General features: G+C 31.4%; 3 protein-coding genes across 3 annotated transcripts; 1 reads left to right on the forward strand and 2 right to left on the reverse strand.

Moving 5' to 3' along the window:
• Positions 1–1,161: 1,161 nt before the first annotated feature.
• Positions 1,162–3,516, reverse strand: LOTGIDRAFT_228777 (hypothetical protein). The gene is made up of 2 exons (XM_009059755.1): positions 3,444–3,516; positions 1,162–2,863 (listed from the first exon to the last, which is right to left on the reverse strand). Exon 2 carries the CDS (start codon positions 2,826–2,828, stop codon positions 1,644–1,646), a length of 1,185 nt encoding a protein of 394 aa, XP_009058003.1. The 5' UTR covers positions 2,829–2,863; positions 3,444–3,516; the 3' UTR covers positions 1,162–1,643.
• A 3,317-nt stretch (positions 3,517–6,833) lies between these two features.
• LOTGIDRAFT_182580 (hypothetical protein) lies at positions 6,834–7,801 on the reverse strand. Its single transcript, XM_009059756.1, has one exon. The coding sequence runs from the start codon at positions 7,485–7,487 to the stop codon at positions 7,248–7,250; it is 240 nt and encodes a 79-aa protein (XP_009058004.1). The 5' UTR covers positions 7,488–7,801; the 3' UTR covers positions 6,834–7,247.
• A 702-nt stretch (positions 7,802–8,503) lies between these two features.
• Positions 8,504–15,365, forward strand: LOTGIDRAFT_209646 (hypothetical protein; the record flags this gene model as incomplete). Its single annotated transcript, XM_009059757.1, has 8 exons — positions 8,504–9,016; positions 10,270–10,321; positions 10,583–10,673; positions 11,132–11,194; positions 11,819–11,874; positions 14,129–14,230; positions 14,500–14,810; positions 15,124–15,365. The coding sequence occupies exons 1-8, from the start codon at positions 8,908–8,910 to the stop codon at positions 15,363–15,365; spliced, it is 1,026 nt and encodes a 341-aa protein (XP_009058005.1). The 5' UTR covers positions 8,504–8,907.
• Positions 15,366–22,187: the final 6,822 nt, after the last annotated feature.

Here is a 22,187-nt window from a genome sequence, read left to right on the forward strand (position 1 = left end):
CCCTCACTAATATTCTAACGTAAGTTATTTAATGTAGCTTTTTCAGTGGTTTGTATCGTGACCTAGGCTTTCATCGATAATCGTGAGAATGTGTTTTCTTTAAATTTACAAACTTCTACCCATGCTGACAAGACACATTTTTCTTCGATAATAAATTCAGTAGCATTTTCGATCTTCGTTTGGCTTCTATTGGAAAATTGCTGTCCATTTTGGTATAAAACACACGTTGATATACAAGACGAACGAAAACTATCAGTACCAACGACATCAAATCTTGTTATTTCTTCAGTAATATGGTTGTGGGGTCCTCAATTAATATTCATGTATACTTAAATTCAAAATTCTATAAGATGCTCGTTCAAAAAGTATAATTGATTTCATTGATCAATATGCTTAAAGGAAACAGTGTCTCACATGATGATGGATTAAAACCTTTTTAAAGTTCCATTTGATACAGTTGCATTTTTATTATTAAGTATCCTTCGTTGTAGTCTAATTCTTATATAGTTGTTACCTCCCTTAGATCATTTCAATATTTTATTAACATTCGTGATCGGAGTAGTTGTAACCTTGATGGTGCAAACTGAAATTGTTAAGCGATGGACGTTATCGTGGTTTGAAGGCTTTGTTTACGTCTCACAAATTACAGTGATCGAAAGCAACTGTATTTTATGGGATTTGTTTTTGGTAAACTCCTCCGTTTCATTCCTTCGCCCGGTGTATAAAATTTAATAATTCACAATATAAGCTATTCCAGTTTCGGGTCATATTTTACTTCCGGCTGGCCCTTGGTTGCGCTTGGAATTTTCTTTCACCAAACCTTCTTTTTCAGTCACATGGAGATTAAAACACATACAAAATACCGATCCATGTGAAATGGAAAGATGCTGGACATTTTTTTAGAAGGCAGGTATTGTTGGCATTGTAAGAGCGTGGAGTCATTGGGATAAGAATATGAAGAGAGGCCGAATGTGCTGTAGGTTGTGCATGTTAAAGACAATGACAGATGGAAATGGAAAAAGGTGAGATAATGCCTCCGTTCTGTATACCACTGTGCAACTTCATGAGTCACACCAGGAGCAGCATGGTCAGCTCCAGTTGGTCGTGGGTACATTAGGAGTAAAGCAATGCTCCGTACACTCAAAAAATTGTAAAATGCTTACAGTGTGATGAAATAATTTTATATAAATATTAAAAAACATACAGTATGAATAAATAAATTATTTGAATCAATATATACAGTTAAATTTACAATGTCACATGTAAATGAAAGACAAATAATAGTACGTGTAGATTCTATTAACAAGAATTCAAAAGTTTTTCAATTAGATATAAAACCCGGACGATTGTTGTAGTGGGTGTTTATCAGGGTGAGCTCACCCTCTCCGATCATTTAATTTATGAATTCTTTTTCCTAATTCTGTGAAGATCATTTGACACCAAAGTTTTGCTATCATCTCTGCAGAAGCCTCTTGAGCATCCGAAAAGTCAGAAGAGCCAGACGATCATTCAAAATATGAATTTTTCAAACAATATACAGTTAGGTTACTTCATCTGATAGATTTTTCGAAGGATGATTGCAGACAATTTTGTGATTAATGAACTAAAATGATACCCGTCCGAAAATACCATTTTTGATAATTTTACATAATGCTGCAGGTTCTGGACTTCTCTCCCTCTTTTGATTCGCCTGATCTACTTGCGGATGCTTCTTGCTCTTCAACCTTTTGCTCTGCATTTTTCAGTTTGTCTTTGGCTTCAGTCAACTGTTTTTCCAAATCCTGTATCATTTTGTTTTTGCTATCTTCAGCTTCTGCTAAACTCGTCAACTTAGTTTGAACATCTTTAAACTTCTGTTCGTTGTCTTTACCCCAATCTTCATATTCTTTCAACTTGGTTATATCTGTTTTTAAAGATTGTATATAACTATCTTGCTCTTTTCTAGATGTGTTCACTGTTTCAACCTCTACTTCCATTTTTGTGTAGTTGTCCTTCAATGCATCTAACTGGGTTTTCATGTCGTTATATTCAGATTCTAATTTCGTCTTCTCGTCTACAAGTTTGGTCATTGCATCTTTTTGAGCATCATGGTCTCCAATGGAAGATTTTGGAGCAGCTGCGGGGTCATCCACACCATCATCACCTCGTCCTTCTGCTTCTTCCTTTGGTGCATCAGATCGATCTTCTCCACGTGTTTCCGGTTCCACCTCGGTACTTCTATTTTCCTTAGTACCAGTATTAGAACCATCAGTTGTGTCTACATCAGTTGCTCTTTCTTCGGTTGGTGTTTTCTGTCGGGCTTCGAGCTCCTTATCTTGTAAAAGTTCATCAACTACAGCATCAACATCTTTAATAGAATCACCACCTTCACCGTTGGTATTTTCTGGTTCTGCTCTAGCATCATCAGGATTTTCTATTGGTGCATCAACAGTATCTACCTTTGTAGCCGTTTCCGGCTGTGGTTCGGTTTCGCTTTGTGGCGTTTCTTCAGTGGGATTCTCTGCCTGTGCAGAATCGGTTGTTTCTGCTGGCTCTGGGGTTTTGGTTTTCTCTATCGATTCGTTTTGCTCGCCTGGTTTATCTGTTTCTGATATTTCACATGGAACTGGGGTAGCCGGTTTATCAGTTGTAACTATGACCTCGGGTGGCTGAGGTGTTTCAGTTGATGTATTTTCAGTTGCTTCTGTGGGCTCGGGTGTTTTCGTATTTTTGGGTGTTTCTTCGGCTGGCTCTGGAGTTTTTACCTTTTCTGTAGTTTCAGTTGTGTCTGGTGTTTCAGGCACCACAGCATCGTTTCCAGCAGTAATTTCAGCCTCTGTAGATGACATGATGGAAAGGAAGGTTTTGTGATAGAAAGCTCAATCTGTAAAAATAGAAGATTAATTAGTTAGGTTTTTGAAGACAAAAAAATCGGTTGGAATGAAAATATCATGAGGCATGTAGTTACGATGATCTAAATAAATTCGATAGGTGCTTTGTCTAGATCATTGACTAAATTAAAAGAGTCCATGAAGATATAACAATCTCATCTGATTACCACTAGATTCGGTTATCATTTGGGTTGAAGGTTGCTGAGGGATTATGTTTTAAATGTTTATTAAATGGTATTTTTCAAGGTTAAAATTCATAAATTTAAGATAAAAATTGAGATTTCCTAAATTAAAGTATCAATTGACCGGAGTAGCCTACCAATATCATTTTTACTTCAAAGCCTTTTGGTATATTATTATAAAAATATATACATTGTTCGCAGTCCCCGACTCTGATTCTAGAGAGCTCCTACAACTAGTTCTATGTTATAAGAGATATACAATAACATACACATATTAAGTAAGTACATTGTAATGCTAGATCGTATTTGGTAGTTCCATTATCAATTTCAACATATTATTATGTTAATATAGTTATTAATTGATTAATTAAAAGGTAGTAGCTACACTTACCAAAAATAGAAAGTAATCAACAATTAAATCCGAATAAGAAATGTTTTGCTATTAGACACCTTTCAGTTGAGAGTACTTACTTAGAATGATTGTAAATGGCAAATTAGTTACATTAAATACCGGCACGAAAAGGGTATCTATAGCAATAGTTGTTACGTGGATCACTAGGGAATACAACGAAACTCCCAGATTGTATACCAACTAATAACAATTCACCTGACGTCAACTAATCCCATTATTATTATTACACAACTGACAGAGTAGCCAACTACGGGTTACTGATTACTTGACAAATAAACGTTTACTTTTATAATATCGGATTATTGAGTTATTAGGCAAAATCAAGGACTCATTTTAATTCACGATGCGTTTCTGTGATTTCTTACAACGAAGATAGCGCCGAAACTGGCTGCTTAATAGTACAAAAGTTCAATAAACATTATAAAAAAGATACTAGATGTAAAACTGAGCTAGTTTTTTGATGTTGTTGGTGAATTTAGATGAATTCGACGTTCATTGTATGGTAGCAAGATCAACACATTTATAGAACCATATCTCAAAGATTGCTGTGATGGTTAATCGAAAATAGTGTGATCTGCAATATCCTCAGCAAATGCGACGGTTTTTGCTCGCGGGTGCATTAAGAACCGACATATTTGTTTGTAGAGAGTAAGGCTTAAAACTAACTTTCATTTCTAGTTTGCAGAGTTTATTATTAATTTGTGAATAGATGAGGTACGGTGTCTGACTTGGTCTTCAACGCAATATTATCGATATGGTAGAAAGCAGAGGGAGCGAATTCTTCTATGATCTGTTGTATCTATAATTTCGAGCCGGTCAGTACCGTAGAGCCTATCTGGTCTATTAGCACCTGTAATCCTCTTGTTGTGGTCTTGTATTAATCCTATTACAAGGTCTGTGAAGATCATTTACACTTAACAACTTTCACAACTTATTTAATTCCTGATAATAGGTGATCATAGTATATAACTTTATCTATGTTTAGCTGTTTCTTATTGGTTTAATGCTTTCAGTGGACACTATTTCCAAAATTAGGTTTTCATCGTGTACACCCTTTCTGTCAGCTAAAGATTCCCTTGTGCCTCGCAAAAATCAACAAGGTTTCACTAAAAACAATTGTTGGTTGTGTGTTAATCACTTCCTATTACCTTTGTTCAAATCTACACAATACATAATTCAAATAAATATGTTACGACCACTTTAATCCTATTGAATAACATTATTGTTTAAATATGATCGTATTTCTACTGTTAATCGAGTTAATCTTGTATCAATATAAATTTAGTTAGTAATACATGACATGCTTAAAGGAGCACCTTCAATATATCCGTTCAACCAATCATACCTTAGTTTCAGAAACAGGATTTTTTTTTAGCTTACATAATCAGTAATAGTGTTCACAGCTCATCGTCGAATTTAACCCTTCAAATCCATGTGTATCCATAATTATTCACGTTTGAAAGTTAAAAATTCGACTCTAATTTTAGTGAGACGGTGAAATTTTTAGTTTGAGGTATATATATTTGAAGGGATTATACGATTTTCGTGCGCTTTTTAGTACAATAAAGACCCAAATCAATCCCCGAAAATACCGACTGTTCCCCTTTAAATATACTGCGATCTATTCACATGCGGTAAAATTGAAATACTCGTATTTCAGTTAAATTTGTTCTTGCGTGAAAATTGAAGTTCAGCGGGTGGCCTATGGGTTGTGGGCCAGGGTTCAATATAGATTGAAAAGTTTGATTAGCTATTTATGACACCAAATTTCACCTATGGTTAATCAAGTTAAAAGTTAAAAATTTGCTTGGGTTCAGATAGTGTGTTCGTTTTTTTCCCAGTGTGGTTGATGGGATAATAAACCGAAAAATTAATGTCTTAATCAAGTCTTCATCGTCCGTCCGTCGGTCCGTCCGTCAACACAATAAAGACTACAGTTTTTATCTGATTTTAATGAAATTCATTTATATTGATGAGGTCTTAACTAGTGCGAATTTCGATGAAAGGTTTTTTGAGTTACTGCCCTTGACTTAGCAAAAACGCGTTAAAATTTGTGCGTAAACACAATAGAGACTATAATTTTTAACCATTTTAATGAAATTTGGATGTGATAATTTATATTGATGGGATCCTGGTCAACTTCGCATTTGACGATTTTTCAATGAACTGTTTTGGACTTGTTGCCCTTGGCATACGAAAACGAGTAACAATTTATTAGTGAACACAATTTAAACTACAGATTTTATCTTATTAAATTTGGTACGATCATTCATATTGATGATTTCTTGGTCAAGTTAGAATACGTTTTTTTCTATGAACGGTTTTTGAGTTTTCGAATAAAAAAAATATCTTCAAAAATTGAAGACATGACAGCAGTGTGAATTGACAATTTGATTTATTTGGGTTATTGCTATTGCTTCAAAAAATGTGGAAAAACTCATAAATAACTGACAATAAATATAGATATCAATAAATTAAAACTACAAATGCATCATGAAGACCATTAAAATGAGACAATTTGTATTTCAGTCATTAAAGTATGCATTATCCTTTCTGCCAGCTGCCAGTGGGAGTGTGTTTCCTTGACTGGCAAGATATCTTTGATTTACAGTGGTATGGTAAACACCCGAAGGAATATGTTATAAATAGAGAAATAACTATCCGAAAAAAAACACATCTTTAAATGAACCTAATTCTATTTACATTAAACTGATCTGTATCGGATTCTTATAGATGGATAGAGTCCAGTCTTGCTTTTTTAATTAGTTGGTGTTGTACAGATTATTACAAAAAAAATGGAACTGAAATGAAATGAATGGACTTTACGCCCTACTTTTCTACACTATGTGGACTAATGAAAACGGTAAAACAATAGAGACAAATTTTAAGTTATAGCTACAGTTCTATGGTAATTAAAATTTAACAAACGATTCTTGAAACTCCACAAACAAAATCTGTACTTGAAGGAATATTAACTCTTATCATTTTACAGAAAGAAAATCCGACTTGGAGCTTGACTGCAATTAAATGAAAAATTGGACTAAAAGTCGGAATAAAAATAACGGCTCGAAAAGTCAGGATCGTCATCAATTCTACTTGAATGTTTAAATTTATTTGTTTGAAAAGTTATATGTATAGAAGAAATTGAACCATTTGTAAAGCAATTATCATAGATCAGTTATTAACAAAGATGCTTCACATCTGCAGCCTTTTCGTGGCAGTGATTACAAGCTGTAAGACGATTTAAGACCTACCTTACGTAGAGTTTATTCTTTTCAAATTTGACTTTCCTTGTTCAACAGATTTCGGGGCTATAGTATAACGACTGTACGAATTCCATAGCAACAACATGGCGGCTATGGTGACATTGTCTATTTTTGATTAAAATGAATGGGAATGGTCATTATACCTGGACCTTAATGTTGCTAATCACTCCAACAGCGAGAAGTATGTGGTCAATATATCACTAATATCAAGCCACTTATCGTGGTCTCCTTCGTCGTACTCAGATTGTGTGTGATGGTAATATCATTTAAAGGGAGGCGGTCGTGTTCGATTTGCAGCATGTTACATTCAATTTTACCTTTCGAACTTCATAAGTTCAATGCGGTCGGTAAACCTGATTAAAATACGTCTACCACTTGTCAACAAAATCAAATCAAAACTTTGATGTCGAGCATGTTCACGTGTCAATGAAACCTATGTTAGTGTTTGCAATAATGATCTGATCTGCATACAACTCTTATGTCATATCAAAGAATAAAAAAATGACATTGGGCAAATCTAGCCACAGACACGATCACATGTAGCCTGATAGGCTACAGCCAAAGGCTGTGAGAATATTGTCACGGTTCTTAAACAATAAAATACGTTTTTTATTTCAATTGATACCTTCTCTGGGGGCATTCTACTGTTTCCATATTCTCTTTCTCGTATCAATCGAATTTGAATGAGACACGATTTGTCAGATACTACAAAATGTTCAATTGATGATGATTTCCGTTTTAGTGACTCAACTACCATAGGGACTGGTTGAATAAAGTCCCAGCTCTAAGAAGACTGTCACACCCAGAAAAAATACTGAAAATATTTAAATCTTTCATTTACAGGCATTAAATATTGGGGTCAGAATGCAGAAGAACATAATATGTTTTTTAGAGGAGGGACCCCAAACCACTTGAGATCACGTACGCCCACACGTACGCCCACTATCGTTGAAGGTTTCGTAGAGATTTATCATCTTCACAGTAAAGAGCTATATTAAGCAAAATTGAATGATTGGTGATGGTCGACCACGGTCATACTTTATTTGTATTATAAATTAATAAATTTGACGTAATTAAATCATGATAGTTTTATCTTGTAGTAATTTTAAGCGATGAAAATCGGTCTACCGACATGATCTAAACTCGATTCGACGGAAACAATCCCGATTTGGCCTTCTATACTATGAAACTTGTCATAATAAACCAGCTATGTACTAAAATATCTTATAAAAAGTGATCCGAGTTGTCTTTAACTCTGGTCCGAGTTGTCTTTAATACTGGTCCGAGTTGTCTTTAACACTGGTCCGAGTTGTCTTTAATACTGGTCCGAGTTGTCTTTAATACTGGTCCGAGTTGTCTTTAACACTGGTCCGAGTTGTCTTTAATACTGGTCCGAGTTGTCTTTAACACTGGTCCGAGTTGTCTTTAATACTGGTCCGAGTTGTCTTTAACTCTGGTCCGAGTTGTCTTTAATACTGGTCCGAGTTGTCTTTAACACTGGTCCGAGTTGTCTTTAATACTGGTCCGAGTTGTCTTTAACACTGGTCCGAGTTGTCTTTAATACTGGTCCGAGTTGTCTTTAACTCTGGTCCGAGTTGTCTTTAATACTGGTCCGAGTTGTCTTTAACACTGGTCCGAGTTGTCTTTAATACTGGTCCGAGTTGTCTTTAACTCTGGTCCGAGTTGTCTTTAATACAGGTCCGAGTTGTCTTTAACACTGGTCCGAGTTGTCTTGTATTTACCGGAAGTAAGCAAACCGTCATATTGGGACACCCAAAACAAACATTAGTCGAGTACTAATGTGAGATAATTATTCGACATTTGAAGCAATTTCTACAACATGTTAGGTACAAACAGTTAGTATTAGATAGCCTTACCCCGGTTTAACATCTTAAGTCTTTGGTAGAAGAAAAAAGAAATCAGTAATAGAAAGTCATAGAAAACGAAAGTAGACAATCACTTGACAGGATTCTAGAGAAGACATTTCAGAATTATCACCGATTTTTTTGTGAATTCTTGTGACTGTATACCTATATCACCCATAATCCCAAAGAATTAATATTTTAGACATGTTGATTATGCCAAATAATAAGAATACAGAAAGAAACCAACAGACTATCAAAAAATTGTTAATGTTCATCAAATATTAAATAAGAAACCTAGAACTTGCTGTTACAATGAGTACCTTTTGTGGTCGTATGAGAGAATATAGTGAGATATCTATTGATAGATTTGATGGAGGAAATCTTCTTTCATCAGTTTTCTTTTTATCACATTGTCACAGAGGTATGTAGATTTTTCCATTTATTATTTACCTCTACCTTAGCTTACTTACAGGCCACTAAAAATGAATAACCAAGTCTAAAAATTATTTACAGTGGTGTAAAGATTCAACACCGAATTTTTTTTTTATGTCTTACATGTTTCCTCATATATTCTACAAAATAATTAAAATCGGTTTATTTTGATTTTCTTTACGAATCCTTCACTTTGACCCATATTTCATGAGCAACCAACTCGGCAACGGCGGCAGAATGCATCACCTATTTTTGTGTACAATGTTTGATCTATAAATAAGTCTAGAAAAACACGTTGTATGGATACCGGGTGGTATAATTAACTTTTCTTAGTATTTATCTTTAATATCAATTCACAATAACTAGTGACAATTCCTTCAAAGAACCACGATTTAAAAAAAAATAGTGACTGACAAAATAAGATAAGCGTGATTTATTGCTAAAAGTCACTGAAACAACATAAGAATATGGTCCACTTTGTGTTCCATAGAAATTTTCTGCTGACACGGAATCCGCTAGTTGATCACGTGACTTCATTCGTTTGACTACATTCTAGCAGACGACACTTGGAATTCCGATTACGGCTTGGAAATTATAAGGAAATTTGGCCGATAAAAAATGGTGACGTTTGGTAATAAGTGAAATCCGCCATTTTGTATTTGTCAAAGTATACATTAGTACATTTTACCTAGCTTGAAACTACTGGATTCATTCTACTAGCTGATATTGTAGAGATAATACATGTTTATCAAAACAAGCAAATGCGGAGGTCACACAAGGTCGCACATGTAAATTATTAATCCTTTTCGAAAATCCACGAAAAATTGGTTTCCACAAAATTAGGTTACTTGACTGTAATGGTATTCATCAATCATGCCTCAGAAGTCTTATCTTATCCAGTGAGCTATATACTTGCTAACTGCTATAAATCTGTATAGATAATGCTTTCATTGTTTCATATCGATTTAAAAGAAGATTAGGCCTACAGATGCACTTTCTTAGCCAAAGTTTTCTCATTGCATACTTTATGGTGTTTTCCCATCTTTATATCCAATCAAAAAAGTAGGACGGTACCAATGTTTTCAACCATGATAAACATATAGTAGCCCTAGAACAAAAAATGGAGCTCCAGCTACAAAATATTTGTAGATGTAGTCATGAAACAGTCTAATAATAACACTTTATATTTAGTGTCTCATCAAATTGAAGGAAAAATTTTACTAGTTAGGTTTGTATTTTTAGATCATATGACTGGTTTGAATTATAGATCATTTGCTAAAAGATTACAAGCTGGGTAAGTAGATTCTTTCAAAAACAAACTACCGCTTCTGTGACACAGCCATCTTGTATTTGTGAAAAAATTCTTAACAGATTCTGGCATAGACAAAGATAGCTGCAGTTTTCAACAATATTTGCTGCGATGCTCTTTGGAAGATCTGTCTGTCTAGCTTGAGGACTCTGCTGGTCATACCACAGAGGTTACGCATGATGTTATGTTACTATCACAGAACTTCATGAAGTACAGTATCTAATTTAAAGTTTTTCTTTTTTACAGCAATAATATATATCTGTACATGTCTGATGTTTCTAAAGTATTATTACTGGGAGATAACACCTACAGTTTTCATCATTTAGAGCCATATATTGTAAGTTGATCTTATAGTTACTGTCTATACTAGTTGTGTTAGGGTTGGTTCAGTTTGTTGGTGATTCAAAGAATATCTTAGCCACAGTCAACATCAGGGAAACATTAGCATATCAAGAACTTCATTGAACAATAAATTCAACAATTTTTCTGCCAAAGGCAATATTATAAAACCTTCTAATAAAATTAAAGATGAATAACCATTGAAAACATTAATACCTTTGGTACCCTTGTAATATTTTCTGCTAGTGACATAAGTTAAAATAGATTGAAGACTGCTTAGCGTGAAACTCTGAGTAACAACATGATTCAAATTCTGTTTTTATATTTCTATATCACTCTTCAAATGATGCATTGAGCACAGTGAAAATGTGTTATTATTATAGCTAAACGGTTGATGTATTGAGCCCTTTTTTAGCAGTTAAAATATTTGTTTTATAATCTTAATGCTTATTACAGAAAACCTTACAAATTAAACGACCTAGTACTATAACTATACCGTGTAATACAGTCAGTGGTAAGGTAAATATACAAAGAAATATTCTATTATGATTACTGTGTTTTCACTCATAAGAAATTAATTTACTCAGTCGAGATTTTTGTACAAAAAAGCATAAAATCACAAGCACTACATGTATTAACAATTATTCAATTTTGGTAACTGATTAATATTATACGATTCTTTGAAACCATGTTTGTCTATTTGCATGTAGGTATGTATGTATATACATTCTAAATCATCAGGAATAATATTGTTTAAATCAACTGTTGATCAACAATGACCGAGTAGTCTTAGCTGACAGAGTTATTGCCCTTTAATGAATCACAATGTGACAATTGACTTTTTAATTTGATAAAGAATCAGTTTTGATTAGATTCTGATGACATTTAGTAGAGTTATTTATATTGATGAGATTTTAGATGAATTCCATTACTGTCATGTCCTCAAGTCATTTGACTTATTTTCAACATAAGTTACTATTGCTTTCTGATAGAGACTTTAGTCTATATTTGGTTGAAAGTTGACACAGACTTAGAGCCTAGGCAGCTACAGGCCTGATTTTGGGAATTTGCGATTCCGCAAAATGAATAAAGTTTGATTTAAAGCAGCTTTTTTAAGTTTAAAATTATTTTTTTAATTTATAGCCTAAACTAGTAAGTGTTACTTTATTACCAGCTGGTCATTGTCCAGGCTCTGTCATGTAAGTTATGTGGTATATTTATTATATAGTATCTACTCAGTATCATATATTTTAATACATGGTACAGTTTTAATCAAATATACTGTTTTTATTATTATGAAGTTTATAAGTCATTTCCTTGTTAACTTCAAGTTTGATATTGCTCAGAGTGTCACAGATTATTCTTTATGATCAGAATTTTATGAACTATAATAATATTAAAGATATTAACTATTATGATATTAAAGATATTAATCATAATAGATATTAAAGATATTAATTATAATAGATATTAAAGATATTAATCATAATGATATTAAAGATATTAATTATAATAGATATTAAAGATATTAATTATAATAGATATTAAGGATATTAATTATAATAGATATTAAAGACATTAATTGTAATAGATATTAAAGATATTAATTATAATATATATTAAAGATGTTAATCATAATATATATTAAAGATATTAATTATGATAGATATTAAAGATATTGATTATAATAGATATTAAAGATATTAATTATAATAGATATTAAAGATATTAATCATAATAGATATTAAAGATATTAACTATAATGATATTAAAGATATTAATTATAATAGATATTAAAGATATTAATTATAATGATATTAAAGATATTAATTATAATAGATATTAAAGATATTAATTATAATAATATTAAAGATATTAACTATAATAATATTAAAGATATTAACTATAATGATATTAAAGATATTAACTATTATGATATTAAAGATATTAATTATAATAGATATTAAAGATATTAACTATAATGATATTAAAGATATTAATTATAATAGATATTAAAGATATTAACTATAATGATATTAAAGATATTAACTATTATGATATTAAAGATATTAACTATAATAGATATTAAAGATATTAATTATAATGATATTAAAGATATTAACTATAATGATATTAGAGATATTAATTATAATAGATATTAAAGATATTAACTATAATGATATTAAAGATATTAATTATAATAGATATTAAAGATATTAATTATAATAGATATTAAGGATATTAATTATAATAGATATTAAAGACATTAATTGTAATAGATATTAAATATATTAATTATAATATATATTAAAGATGTTAATCATAATATATATTAAAGATATTAATTATGATAGATATTAAAGATATTGATTATAATAGATATTAAAGATATTAATTATAATAGATATTAAAGATATTAATCATAATAGATATTAAAGATATTAACTATAATGATATTAAAGATATTAATTATAATAGATATTAAAGATATTAATTATAATGATATTAAAGATATTAATTATAATATATATTAAAGATATTAATTATAATAGATATTAAAGATATTAATCATAATAGATATTAAAGATATTAATTATAAAAGATATTAAAGATATTAACTATAATGATATTAAAGATATTAACTATAATAGATATTAAAGATATTAATTATAATAGATATTAAATATTAAAGATATTAATTATAATAGATATTAAAGATATTAATCATAATAGATATTAGAGATATTAATTATAATAGATATTAAAGATATTAGCTATAATGATATTAAAGATATTAATCATAATAGATATTAAAGATATTAATCATAATAGATATTAAAGATATTAATCATAATAGATATTAAAGATATTAACTATAATAGATATCTGTTAAAGGTATATTACCTCAGAGTACCTGCTGGAATGACAAATATTGAAATTTTTAGTGACCAAAAGTGAGTCTTTGTTTTTTAACCACTTACCCTGTGTCATAACTATAGGACAGAATCTCTCTAATAAATAAATTTCTCTAATAAATCTATAAAACTAGGAATAATTCATAAAACTAAGTTTAATGGATATATTGTCTTTTATAGAGATTTTATTCTTTGGTCATGGCACTTGGTAAGTCTGACTGATGAAAATATACACTAATTGACCAAGTTTGAGACTTTTTGAGAATTTTATGTCCATTCTAAGAGGTAGTATTCATTTATGTGTTTATCAGAAATTCTAAACAGCTGCTGTAAACTACTTAAAATTATAGCGAACATTAAATTTGTAGACATTGAGGCCTAGTGGGCTCTAGCCTTATTTATTGTTTGTACCAGTAGCACTTCATTTTGCTTCTATAAACATTATTCTAATTGCTTACTTTACTTAAATGTCTTGTATTTCTGGATTTTATATTTAAGTCTGGTAATCTGAATCAAGGATGTTTATTGTTTCTTGCAGGTTTTTGTTTGAAGGAAATGAAGGAACAGTATTATATACAGGAGATTTCAGATGGGAAAAAGATAAAGCTGCTTCTTTATCTCATCTACACAATGAACTTGGGTAAATAATTCTCATATTCAGAGTGTTTTAAAGATTTGTAAAATGCTTTCTAATTAGTTAATGGTTGGTATTGGTGCATAAATCTCTAAAGTCTAATGTAAAAAGTCAGTTGTCTGAGGATCACACAATGCAAACCTTTGAAAAAACAACAAACAACAAACAAATTGATATTGATATTCCACTTTTAATCTTTTAAACTTGAGGAAAAAATGAAAAACTCTTTTAAATTTGAAAGTATTTCACAACAAACTGTATATTATTATTTTTAGGATCAAGCCTATCAAAAGTTTATACATAGATACAACATTCTGTGTTCCAAATGCCTTACATTTTCCCAGTCGGTACCAATGTGTTGAAGTTACAGTACAGCTTGTTAAAGAATGGTTATCACACTCCAAAAGTCATTTTGTTTACATAGCTTCACCTATGAATTATGGTCATGAACATCTTCAAGTTGAAATATTCAAACATACCAATGAACCTATTCATACCTCTGACTGGAAGTACTCAATATACACACAAATACAAGATTTAGCCATAGCCTATACTACTGATCCATCAGCTAGAATACATGCTTGTGGTTTAAAGGTTTGTGGATTATTACTATTGTTGTGCTATTCTTTCGTCAACTTTAACAGAAATAAGGTTCATTGAGAAAAAAAAGATTTCTTTATTTTAAATTATATTGGAATGTATTGAACTAAATTAAACAAGTTTATGGAAATATATGTATTTAGTATTAGCTTTGTGAAGGAGGTCTTTGCCTTTAAGTGGTATTTTTTTCTCTTATAAGTCTATTATCAGTAACCTATGGCAACATATTATTTTTTAGAGAAAACTTAATTCAAAATCATTCCTGCCATGTGGTCATTTATTTGATACAGAAGATGAAGTATCCAAATTATTAGTTTTACGACCTTCAACGATGTGGTTTACCATGTCAACAATCTGCTCAGAAAAACTGAAAGAAGAACCAACAAAATCATCTGACCCACACAGAGTTTGTTACTCTCTCCATTCATCATATAGTGAAATTAAAAACTTTGTGTCCTATTTAAATCCTGAGGAAGTGTTTCCTAATGTTATACCAGCACAAGAACCAAATGCTATGTTGGTAAGAATTAAAATAACGTAACTTTTCTTTGCAATTCTGTTTGGACATGTCTGATATCTGATTTATGTGACTTTCCTAGTTTCCTAAGTTCAAAATGTGTAAGAATAATCTCAGCAAAATAAGTATATATGGATTTTGCAAAGGACCCTACAGCATATTTCAGCATTTCTTGTCATAAAATTTTCTTCACACATTCATAGACAATAACACAACTGAAAAAGTGTATATACACAATATTAATGACCTAAGAAAAGATTTTATATATTTGAAAAGAAAATCTATTGCATCTACAGGTTCAGGCAAGATTAAACTCATTTTTAAAACCAAGAGATGTTACATTGAGTCAAGAACTACCAAATTATTCCCTTGGTAATTTGAATGTAAAAAGAATAAGATCACTAAGTAAGTTAAATCATGATTGTATGGGTGTTTGGATGCAGTTGAGAATCAACATTGGGAACAAAAGAAAAACATCTTCTATGAGAAGTTCTTGTCATTAGGTAGATTCAAAATAGAATTCTGATACACAATACTGTCACGTGTCACATGATGAAGCATGGTCTGCTCCTCACTCTGAGCACCTGTTGCAACTTAATTCAGCTTCCTTGTTTGAGGGTCCATATAGGTGATACTGTTAATTAGGAAATTATAATCTGTGTTTCTATTTATCAGGTTTGAGCAGTAGTGATGATCTTATGTTTGGTAGTCCAGTAAAGAAACCAAAACCATTTTATTCAAAATCAGAGGCAACAGTTAAAGACTTAGGAGAAATTTTGATTGGTGATGAACTTAATGAAGGTTTAAAATTCAACAGCAATAAAAAAGATTCTCATGAACAAAACATTGAGAAAAAACATAATAATGAAGCCATGATATCTCCTGACTCAAACAAGCTAAGTAATAAAGTGACCATGCTGTCAAATGAAAGTTCATCATCACCAGCTAACAATGGTCCTGGTAGTTGTCCTTTTTCAACACCAACAAAGAACAATGGTCATAGTAATTATCAAAGTTCATCGCCAACAAAGGACAATGGTCATAGTAATTATCAAAGTTCATCGTCAACAAAGGACAATGGTCATAGTAATTATCAAAGTTCATCGCCAACAAAGAACAATGGTCATAGTAATTATCAAAGTTCATCACCAACTGACAGTAAATGTCATAGTTCATACCAAGGTAGTAATGCTAGTGGTAGTGAAATGGACCTTTTTAACTCTCCAATGGAAGATTCAATTAGTGAAAGTCCAATTGATGACAAATTAAGCTCCTTGCTTCAAAGAGATGATGAGAAAATCAGATCATGGGAAGAGGAAGATGAAGCTTATAGACTTTATATCAGCAGTGATGACATTGATACAGATGATGATGATCAAACTGTTTCCAAAACCTTGGATCAGAATATTGTATATGAAAATGGAAACTTAGATGATAAAAATGTTGAATTCCAGCATGACAAAAATTCCCAAAAGGGTCATTCTTTTAGTCCAAAGCTTCCAATTGGTGGTACTTTATGTAATGAACCTATTAGTTTAAAAGATGAAGTGTATGTTAGTAATAAGACTAGACATGATTGTTCTGTTAGTGGTATTGGAGAAAATACTGTTTGTGATGTGACTAAAGGTGTTTGTTCTGTTGATGGTATTGCAAATCATTTTACTGATTTTTCTGTTGGTGGTGATTCAATTTCTGTTAATAAAGCTTGTGAATCTCAACTGTCATTGTCTCAACAAAACTGTTATTCCAATCTTGTGACTGTAAATAAAGAAAATAGAAGGAATAAGACAAAAACATCACCAAGGAAACCTGATGTTATCATTATAGATGATAATAGTAACCAATCAAATGAACTTGTTATATTATGTGAAGAAAGTTCTAAATGTCAGCCTGAGAACAAAACAATTCCAATATCATTTAAATCAAAAATTACCCCCAACAGCCAATTATCACCGACAAATGATATTAATTCAGACAGTGATGCTACTTTACCCCCAAGCCAAAATATGTTAACTCCCTATTATGAAAGTGGAAGTGATGTTGAAATTCTTAATGAAGATAAGAAACAAAATGATTTCAATGAACAGATTGTGAGACAGGATAAGTTAGAGCTAATGTTAGATTTAAGTCCAGATACTAAATCAAACAATGACAATTTTATTGATTTGACTGAAGAATCACAAAATTTCTGAGAGATTAAAAATCAAATTGTGAAGAAAAAATTCAGTAAAATTTTGTTTACGAAGACCACGTTCTAATTATTGGTTTAAACCAAAGAACTGTCCTGCAGCAATATTGCCATGAAAAAAAATAGAACCTTGAATTAAGTTAGACATTCTTCATTCTCTACCAATTACCAATGAAATTGTTATTTATTGTCATGTCATGATTTAGCAAAAAAATTTCCATTTGTTTTGTCATTTCAATTCAAAATTGTGTTAAATATTGTATATTAATATAATCTTAAAATTTTATCATAATGAATTTTATGATTTTATCTGTATGATTACTACAAATTTTTACCTGAGTAAAAAAAATATATTTATTATTGTTTCATGACTTTTAATAATATTGGCTCCAATACGACTAATATTTATTCCTAATATTCCGCAATGACCAGTCTATGTTGTTGTCTAGCCTAACACTAGACTTTCAAACTTCTTACCAATGTTACATCTTGTCAAACTTGATAGTCCATATTAAAAGGTGATATTGTCTAAACCATAAAGTTATTGAGTATTTGATGCATATGTTCTTCATGATGTCAGAGTTGCTCAATAACACAGCATTATAATAGATATTTAGTTATAATTAATCTTAAGATTTGTCAATAAAACCTTTTAAAATAAACATACAGTTCTAGTACAAGTTATTTCCCTTGAAATATAATTTTACTCTTCTATTTGATAATAGATTTATGAATTGATCTTGCCATCATGGCACACACTTGCTCATTTACGTGACTCAAGACCGTTCTAGACTGAAACATCTGCCTTTATCCTAGACTCTGATAGCTCTTGTTTCAGTTTTCGGCAGTAGTAGGCCAGAAAAACTAGAAATGGAAATGGAAATATTCGGAAGATGCGGGATTTCTTAGACATGCCAGAATTTTCATCGGATTTCATTTCACAATGCACATTGACAGATCTTAATTGTTTCTAACTTCATGATTTTAGAATAGTGTACAATGGGTTTCGTTTATCTGCTTGGATCGTAAGACTATTTTTTTTTTTATCAAATAAGCTTTTTGACGTAGGCTATGCTATCTATGAATTGGTTTGGTATTGCCGTCCTACCTCTGTTCCCGAAGGAAGGGAATACCTACCAAGAAGAATCCGAGTAGCCAATTTACAGTTCCCTGCACAAATACATTTTATGGTGTTGATTGTTACATTCTAGTCAGTGTTCAGGTTTTTGGAAACGATATTCATAGATATTCTCAATTCTTGATGAATTTCTCAGGCGACGAACAGCGCATATCGATCTCACATGTTCATCATCATTGGAGTGACCTCGCGTTCGCCTTTGACTTATATACTTCTATGAAAAACAATTTGTAACAACTGCTGTCAAGCTATCGAGTAATATATATGATTCGACAGACATCTACTTCCATCTGTCCTCAACCTAAAGGCATTAAGATCAGTAATATAATTTTCTTAAATTGCCTTTTTCAACTTTCTGGTTAAGTTACAAGATTCGACCAAACTACTCATCGAGTATCCAGCGGCGACGAACTGAATTTGCTTTTGATTTTTGGGTGGTCTTAAACGTCCACTTAATGAAAAGTTCAAGTTTTTCCTTTGCTACTCAAAATCTCACCGTTTTAAAGACGGATTCCCTTATTATCCTTTATGAAAATGAATATACTGATACTTATATAAATAGAAAGTAGAGGTGTTCTAATGACTTGGCAAAATACCAGTTTGTTTCACATGTCCATAATTAATTCATAATTAGCTAAATTAGAAGCGAATTACCAGCAGAATTCCAATGAATGACCGATCAAGAAAGGTCTAAAAGGTTTTTTTTTGTTTATCAAGACTGTACATACATCATGGACAATGTGATTGGTTAAAACTCTTAAGTATATGCATTAAAAACATAATGATATGATTATAAGAATACATAATAATTCATTAGACACGTCAATTAATGAAATAGTTTGCTTAATTGGCCCTAAAAAAATAAGGAAACCCATCTTTAATGTAATATTAACAAAGTATCGTCATTATTTGATGGATTAATTGTTTAAACAAAACTGTATTCACTATACTAATTACTACCGGTACTATTGATGTCACGACAAGATTAGCGGTAAAAGTTTCAGGCAATACCTTTCTCACCTACACTCAAAAGCAATAGCCGAACAGTTTTACTATCCTCAACCACATGTACAGTTTCAAATTGTACTTGATATTTTTTTTTACTTGGTAATTTTATTTGATGTTTCGTGATTTTGAGTAACTCCTGTCATTTTGCTGTCGTGGCGCTAGCCTCCAGAGACTGGGGGTACAAATAGGATACAGACTGATTTAATACATTCTAATTCAATGAGATTTCAATTTCGTATCTGTTTTGTTTTATTAATTTGTTTAGACTACATTGTAATCTAATAAGTTTTCTACAAAAGACCTGTCCAAAAAGTAAGTTTTTTTAAGGGACGGATGCGCTATTCTAGTTTCGAATATATATTTGAAACTATGAATTTTACTTACTCTTTCTTTACATGCATTATGTCCTTTTTATATCACAGAGTATCTGAAAATGACGTCGTCGTTTTGACAATAAAACGCGGATAATTCTGGACACATATGGATTTTAAGGCTCAAATTTCGACGGTGAATTTGCTGATTGACTTGGCTAAAAAAAATTCCCGTTTCTTAGACTAAAGTAGGGTTGGTCAAGAAAATAGCCCACCTGTCCAAATTGCCAATCAAAGTATGTCCTGTGAAACCCAAATCTTGAGAAAATAAAATAAAGAATTGTTAGATTCAGGATAGAAATGAAGTGGGGACACAAACCATATTTCTAGGGGAAGCACATCGACTTCAAGATAGGCGTGATTGATTTTCTCCTGATTGTCTCCTGACATATGGCTTCTTTTGATGTCTCAATCCCTCAGTTTCTTAAAAAAAACGTCAAGCTGGTTCTGATCATGAAGACTAATTCAATTGTCTGATTTGAAAGGAATAAAAATGTAGGTCTATCTTTGTAACTCATAGATTTTATTTTTAATGTCAAAGATTTAATTGTCAGTTATAATTTGCTTTTGAACTGCTGGACCGATTGGCATTAAATATAATAATACACTTTGCCCTATTTTCTACGAGATATTGAACGCAAAAAAATCAGATTTCGGGAAAAGACGGAAGCGGGGGCGTTTCTACACTCGGTCCCATCAACTGATTAACTAATGACGCATTTATCACGTCCGTATCCACGTCACGCCTAGCATTGCGCTTATTTTTTGTTCCTTATTTGTTTTACGGGGTTTGACTTATTCTCATAAAATATAACTATTGATAGGATGATAATCTTTCATATTCACAAACGTACTTTATTGCTGAATACTAATAGCCTTCTGTTTTTCATTTTATTATCTAAAACTTTGTGATTTGTATTCTCAGTTCTATCTATTTTTAATGGGAAACAATATATTGGTAGTAAAATACATGTTTATGATATCAATTCACATTTAGTTCAGACAAAGGAAATTCGAGACAAAGTCTTCAATCATAATATTTCATATGTTTCTCATCATTATTGCACCATCGAATTGAAAGTCATGTCTTAAGTTCTTCACATTGAACGATCATCTCCTTGAAAGCGGAAGTTGCTGGTCTTCTCACAATATAGTTTAAAAGGTCTTGAATCCATTATGGTGCAGTCATTCCTTTCACCAATGTATTTAAAATTAGGTAACAATTTCGTTACTTTTTTGTTTTCTGATATTTTTGTTTTCGTCCCCATTGCAACCTGACAAGTTTTCTGACACATTCCCGTTGTTATTTTCACGGCCAAAATATGCAATGTAAGATCTCGTCTGGATAACAATGACGAACTGTGGGATACCGAAAACCAAAGAGGCTGTCATGGTGCTCTACAATGGGTTTCGCTCATCATGATTCATCATTTTGCACAAAAGGCACACAAAAAACTCAATAAAATGTTAAAAGATTCATGAACTTTCTGATTTTCTCGTGGGTTTAGAAAATATATCTTTAATCAAATTACTCCAATTTTTTGAATTATGTGTCTGATTCGTAGATTAGACAACATAAAAAATAAGATAATGTTATCGAGGAAATTACCTCGTTTATGAGGACATAGATCTGACAATAACTTTCTAAAACCATCGTCTCTACAAAACAATACAAGTAGTGCAATACCTAATATTAGAGGTTTTACTGAATTTGTATCAATATGCAACTTGCTATAGATGTTATATAGGAGATAAATTACAAGCATGTTATTATAGCATACAACTGGCCTCTTAATTTATTCTTACAGAAACTATTATAGAAATTTTAGGCTTGTAATAAATTTGTAAACTTTGGAACATTTAACGTTATGGTTATCACTAATTATTGTTTCGTGGATGAACTATTTCCAGTGAAAGTTTCGTTATTCTTTTAATATCACATTCATAGCACACCAGATTGATCATCTCGTTCGTGCATCAACAGCTGAACAATCTCATTAAGTGCATTTCAGTAGTGTTGAAGGTAACTCGAGGCCCTATAGGTGAATGTATCTACATGATTACTGATATAATTTATTCTGGTGTATATCAAAATGGTATATTATAACGCAGATGGAATCTTTTACAATTTGAAATATGGG

This window comes from Lottia gigantea (assembly GCF_000327385.1).
Source record: "Lottia gigantea unplaced genomic scaffold LOTGIsca_4, whole genome shotgun sequence".
Taxonomy (NCBI): Eukaryota; Metazoa; Mollusca; class Gastropoda; family Lottiidae; genus Lottia; species Lottia gigantea.

Excerpts from the sequence above, each read along its gene's own strand:
- LOTGIDRAFT_228777 (XM_009059755.1), bottom strand. The coding sequence starts at position 2,828 with ATGTCATCTACAGAGGCTGAAATTACTGCTGGAAACGATGCTGTGGTG.
- LOTGIDRAFT_182580 (XM_009059756.1), bottom strand. The coding sequence starts at position 7,487 with ATGGTAGTTGAGTCACTAAAACGGAAATCATCATCAATTGAACATTTT.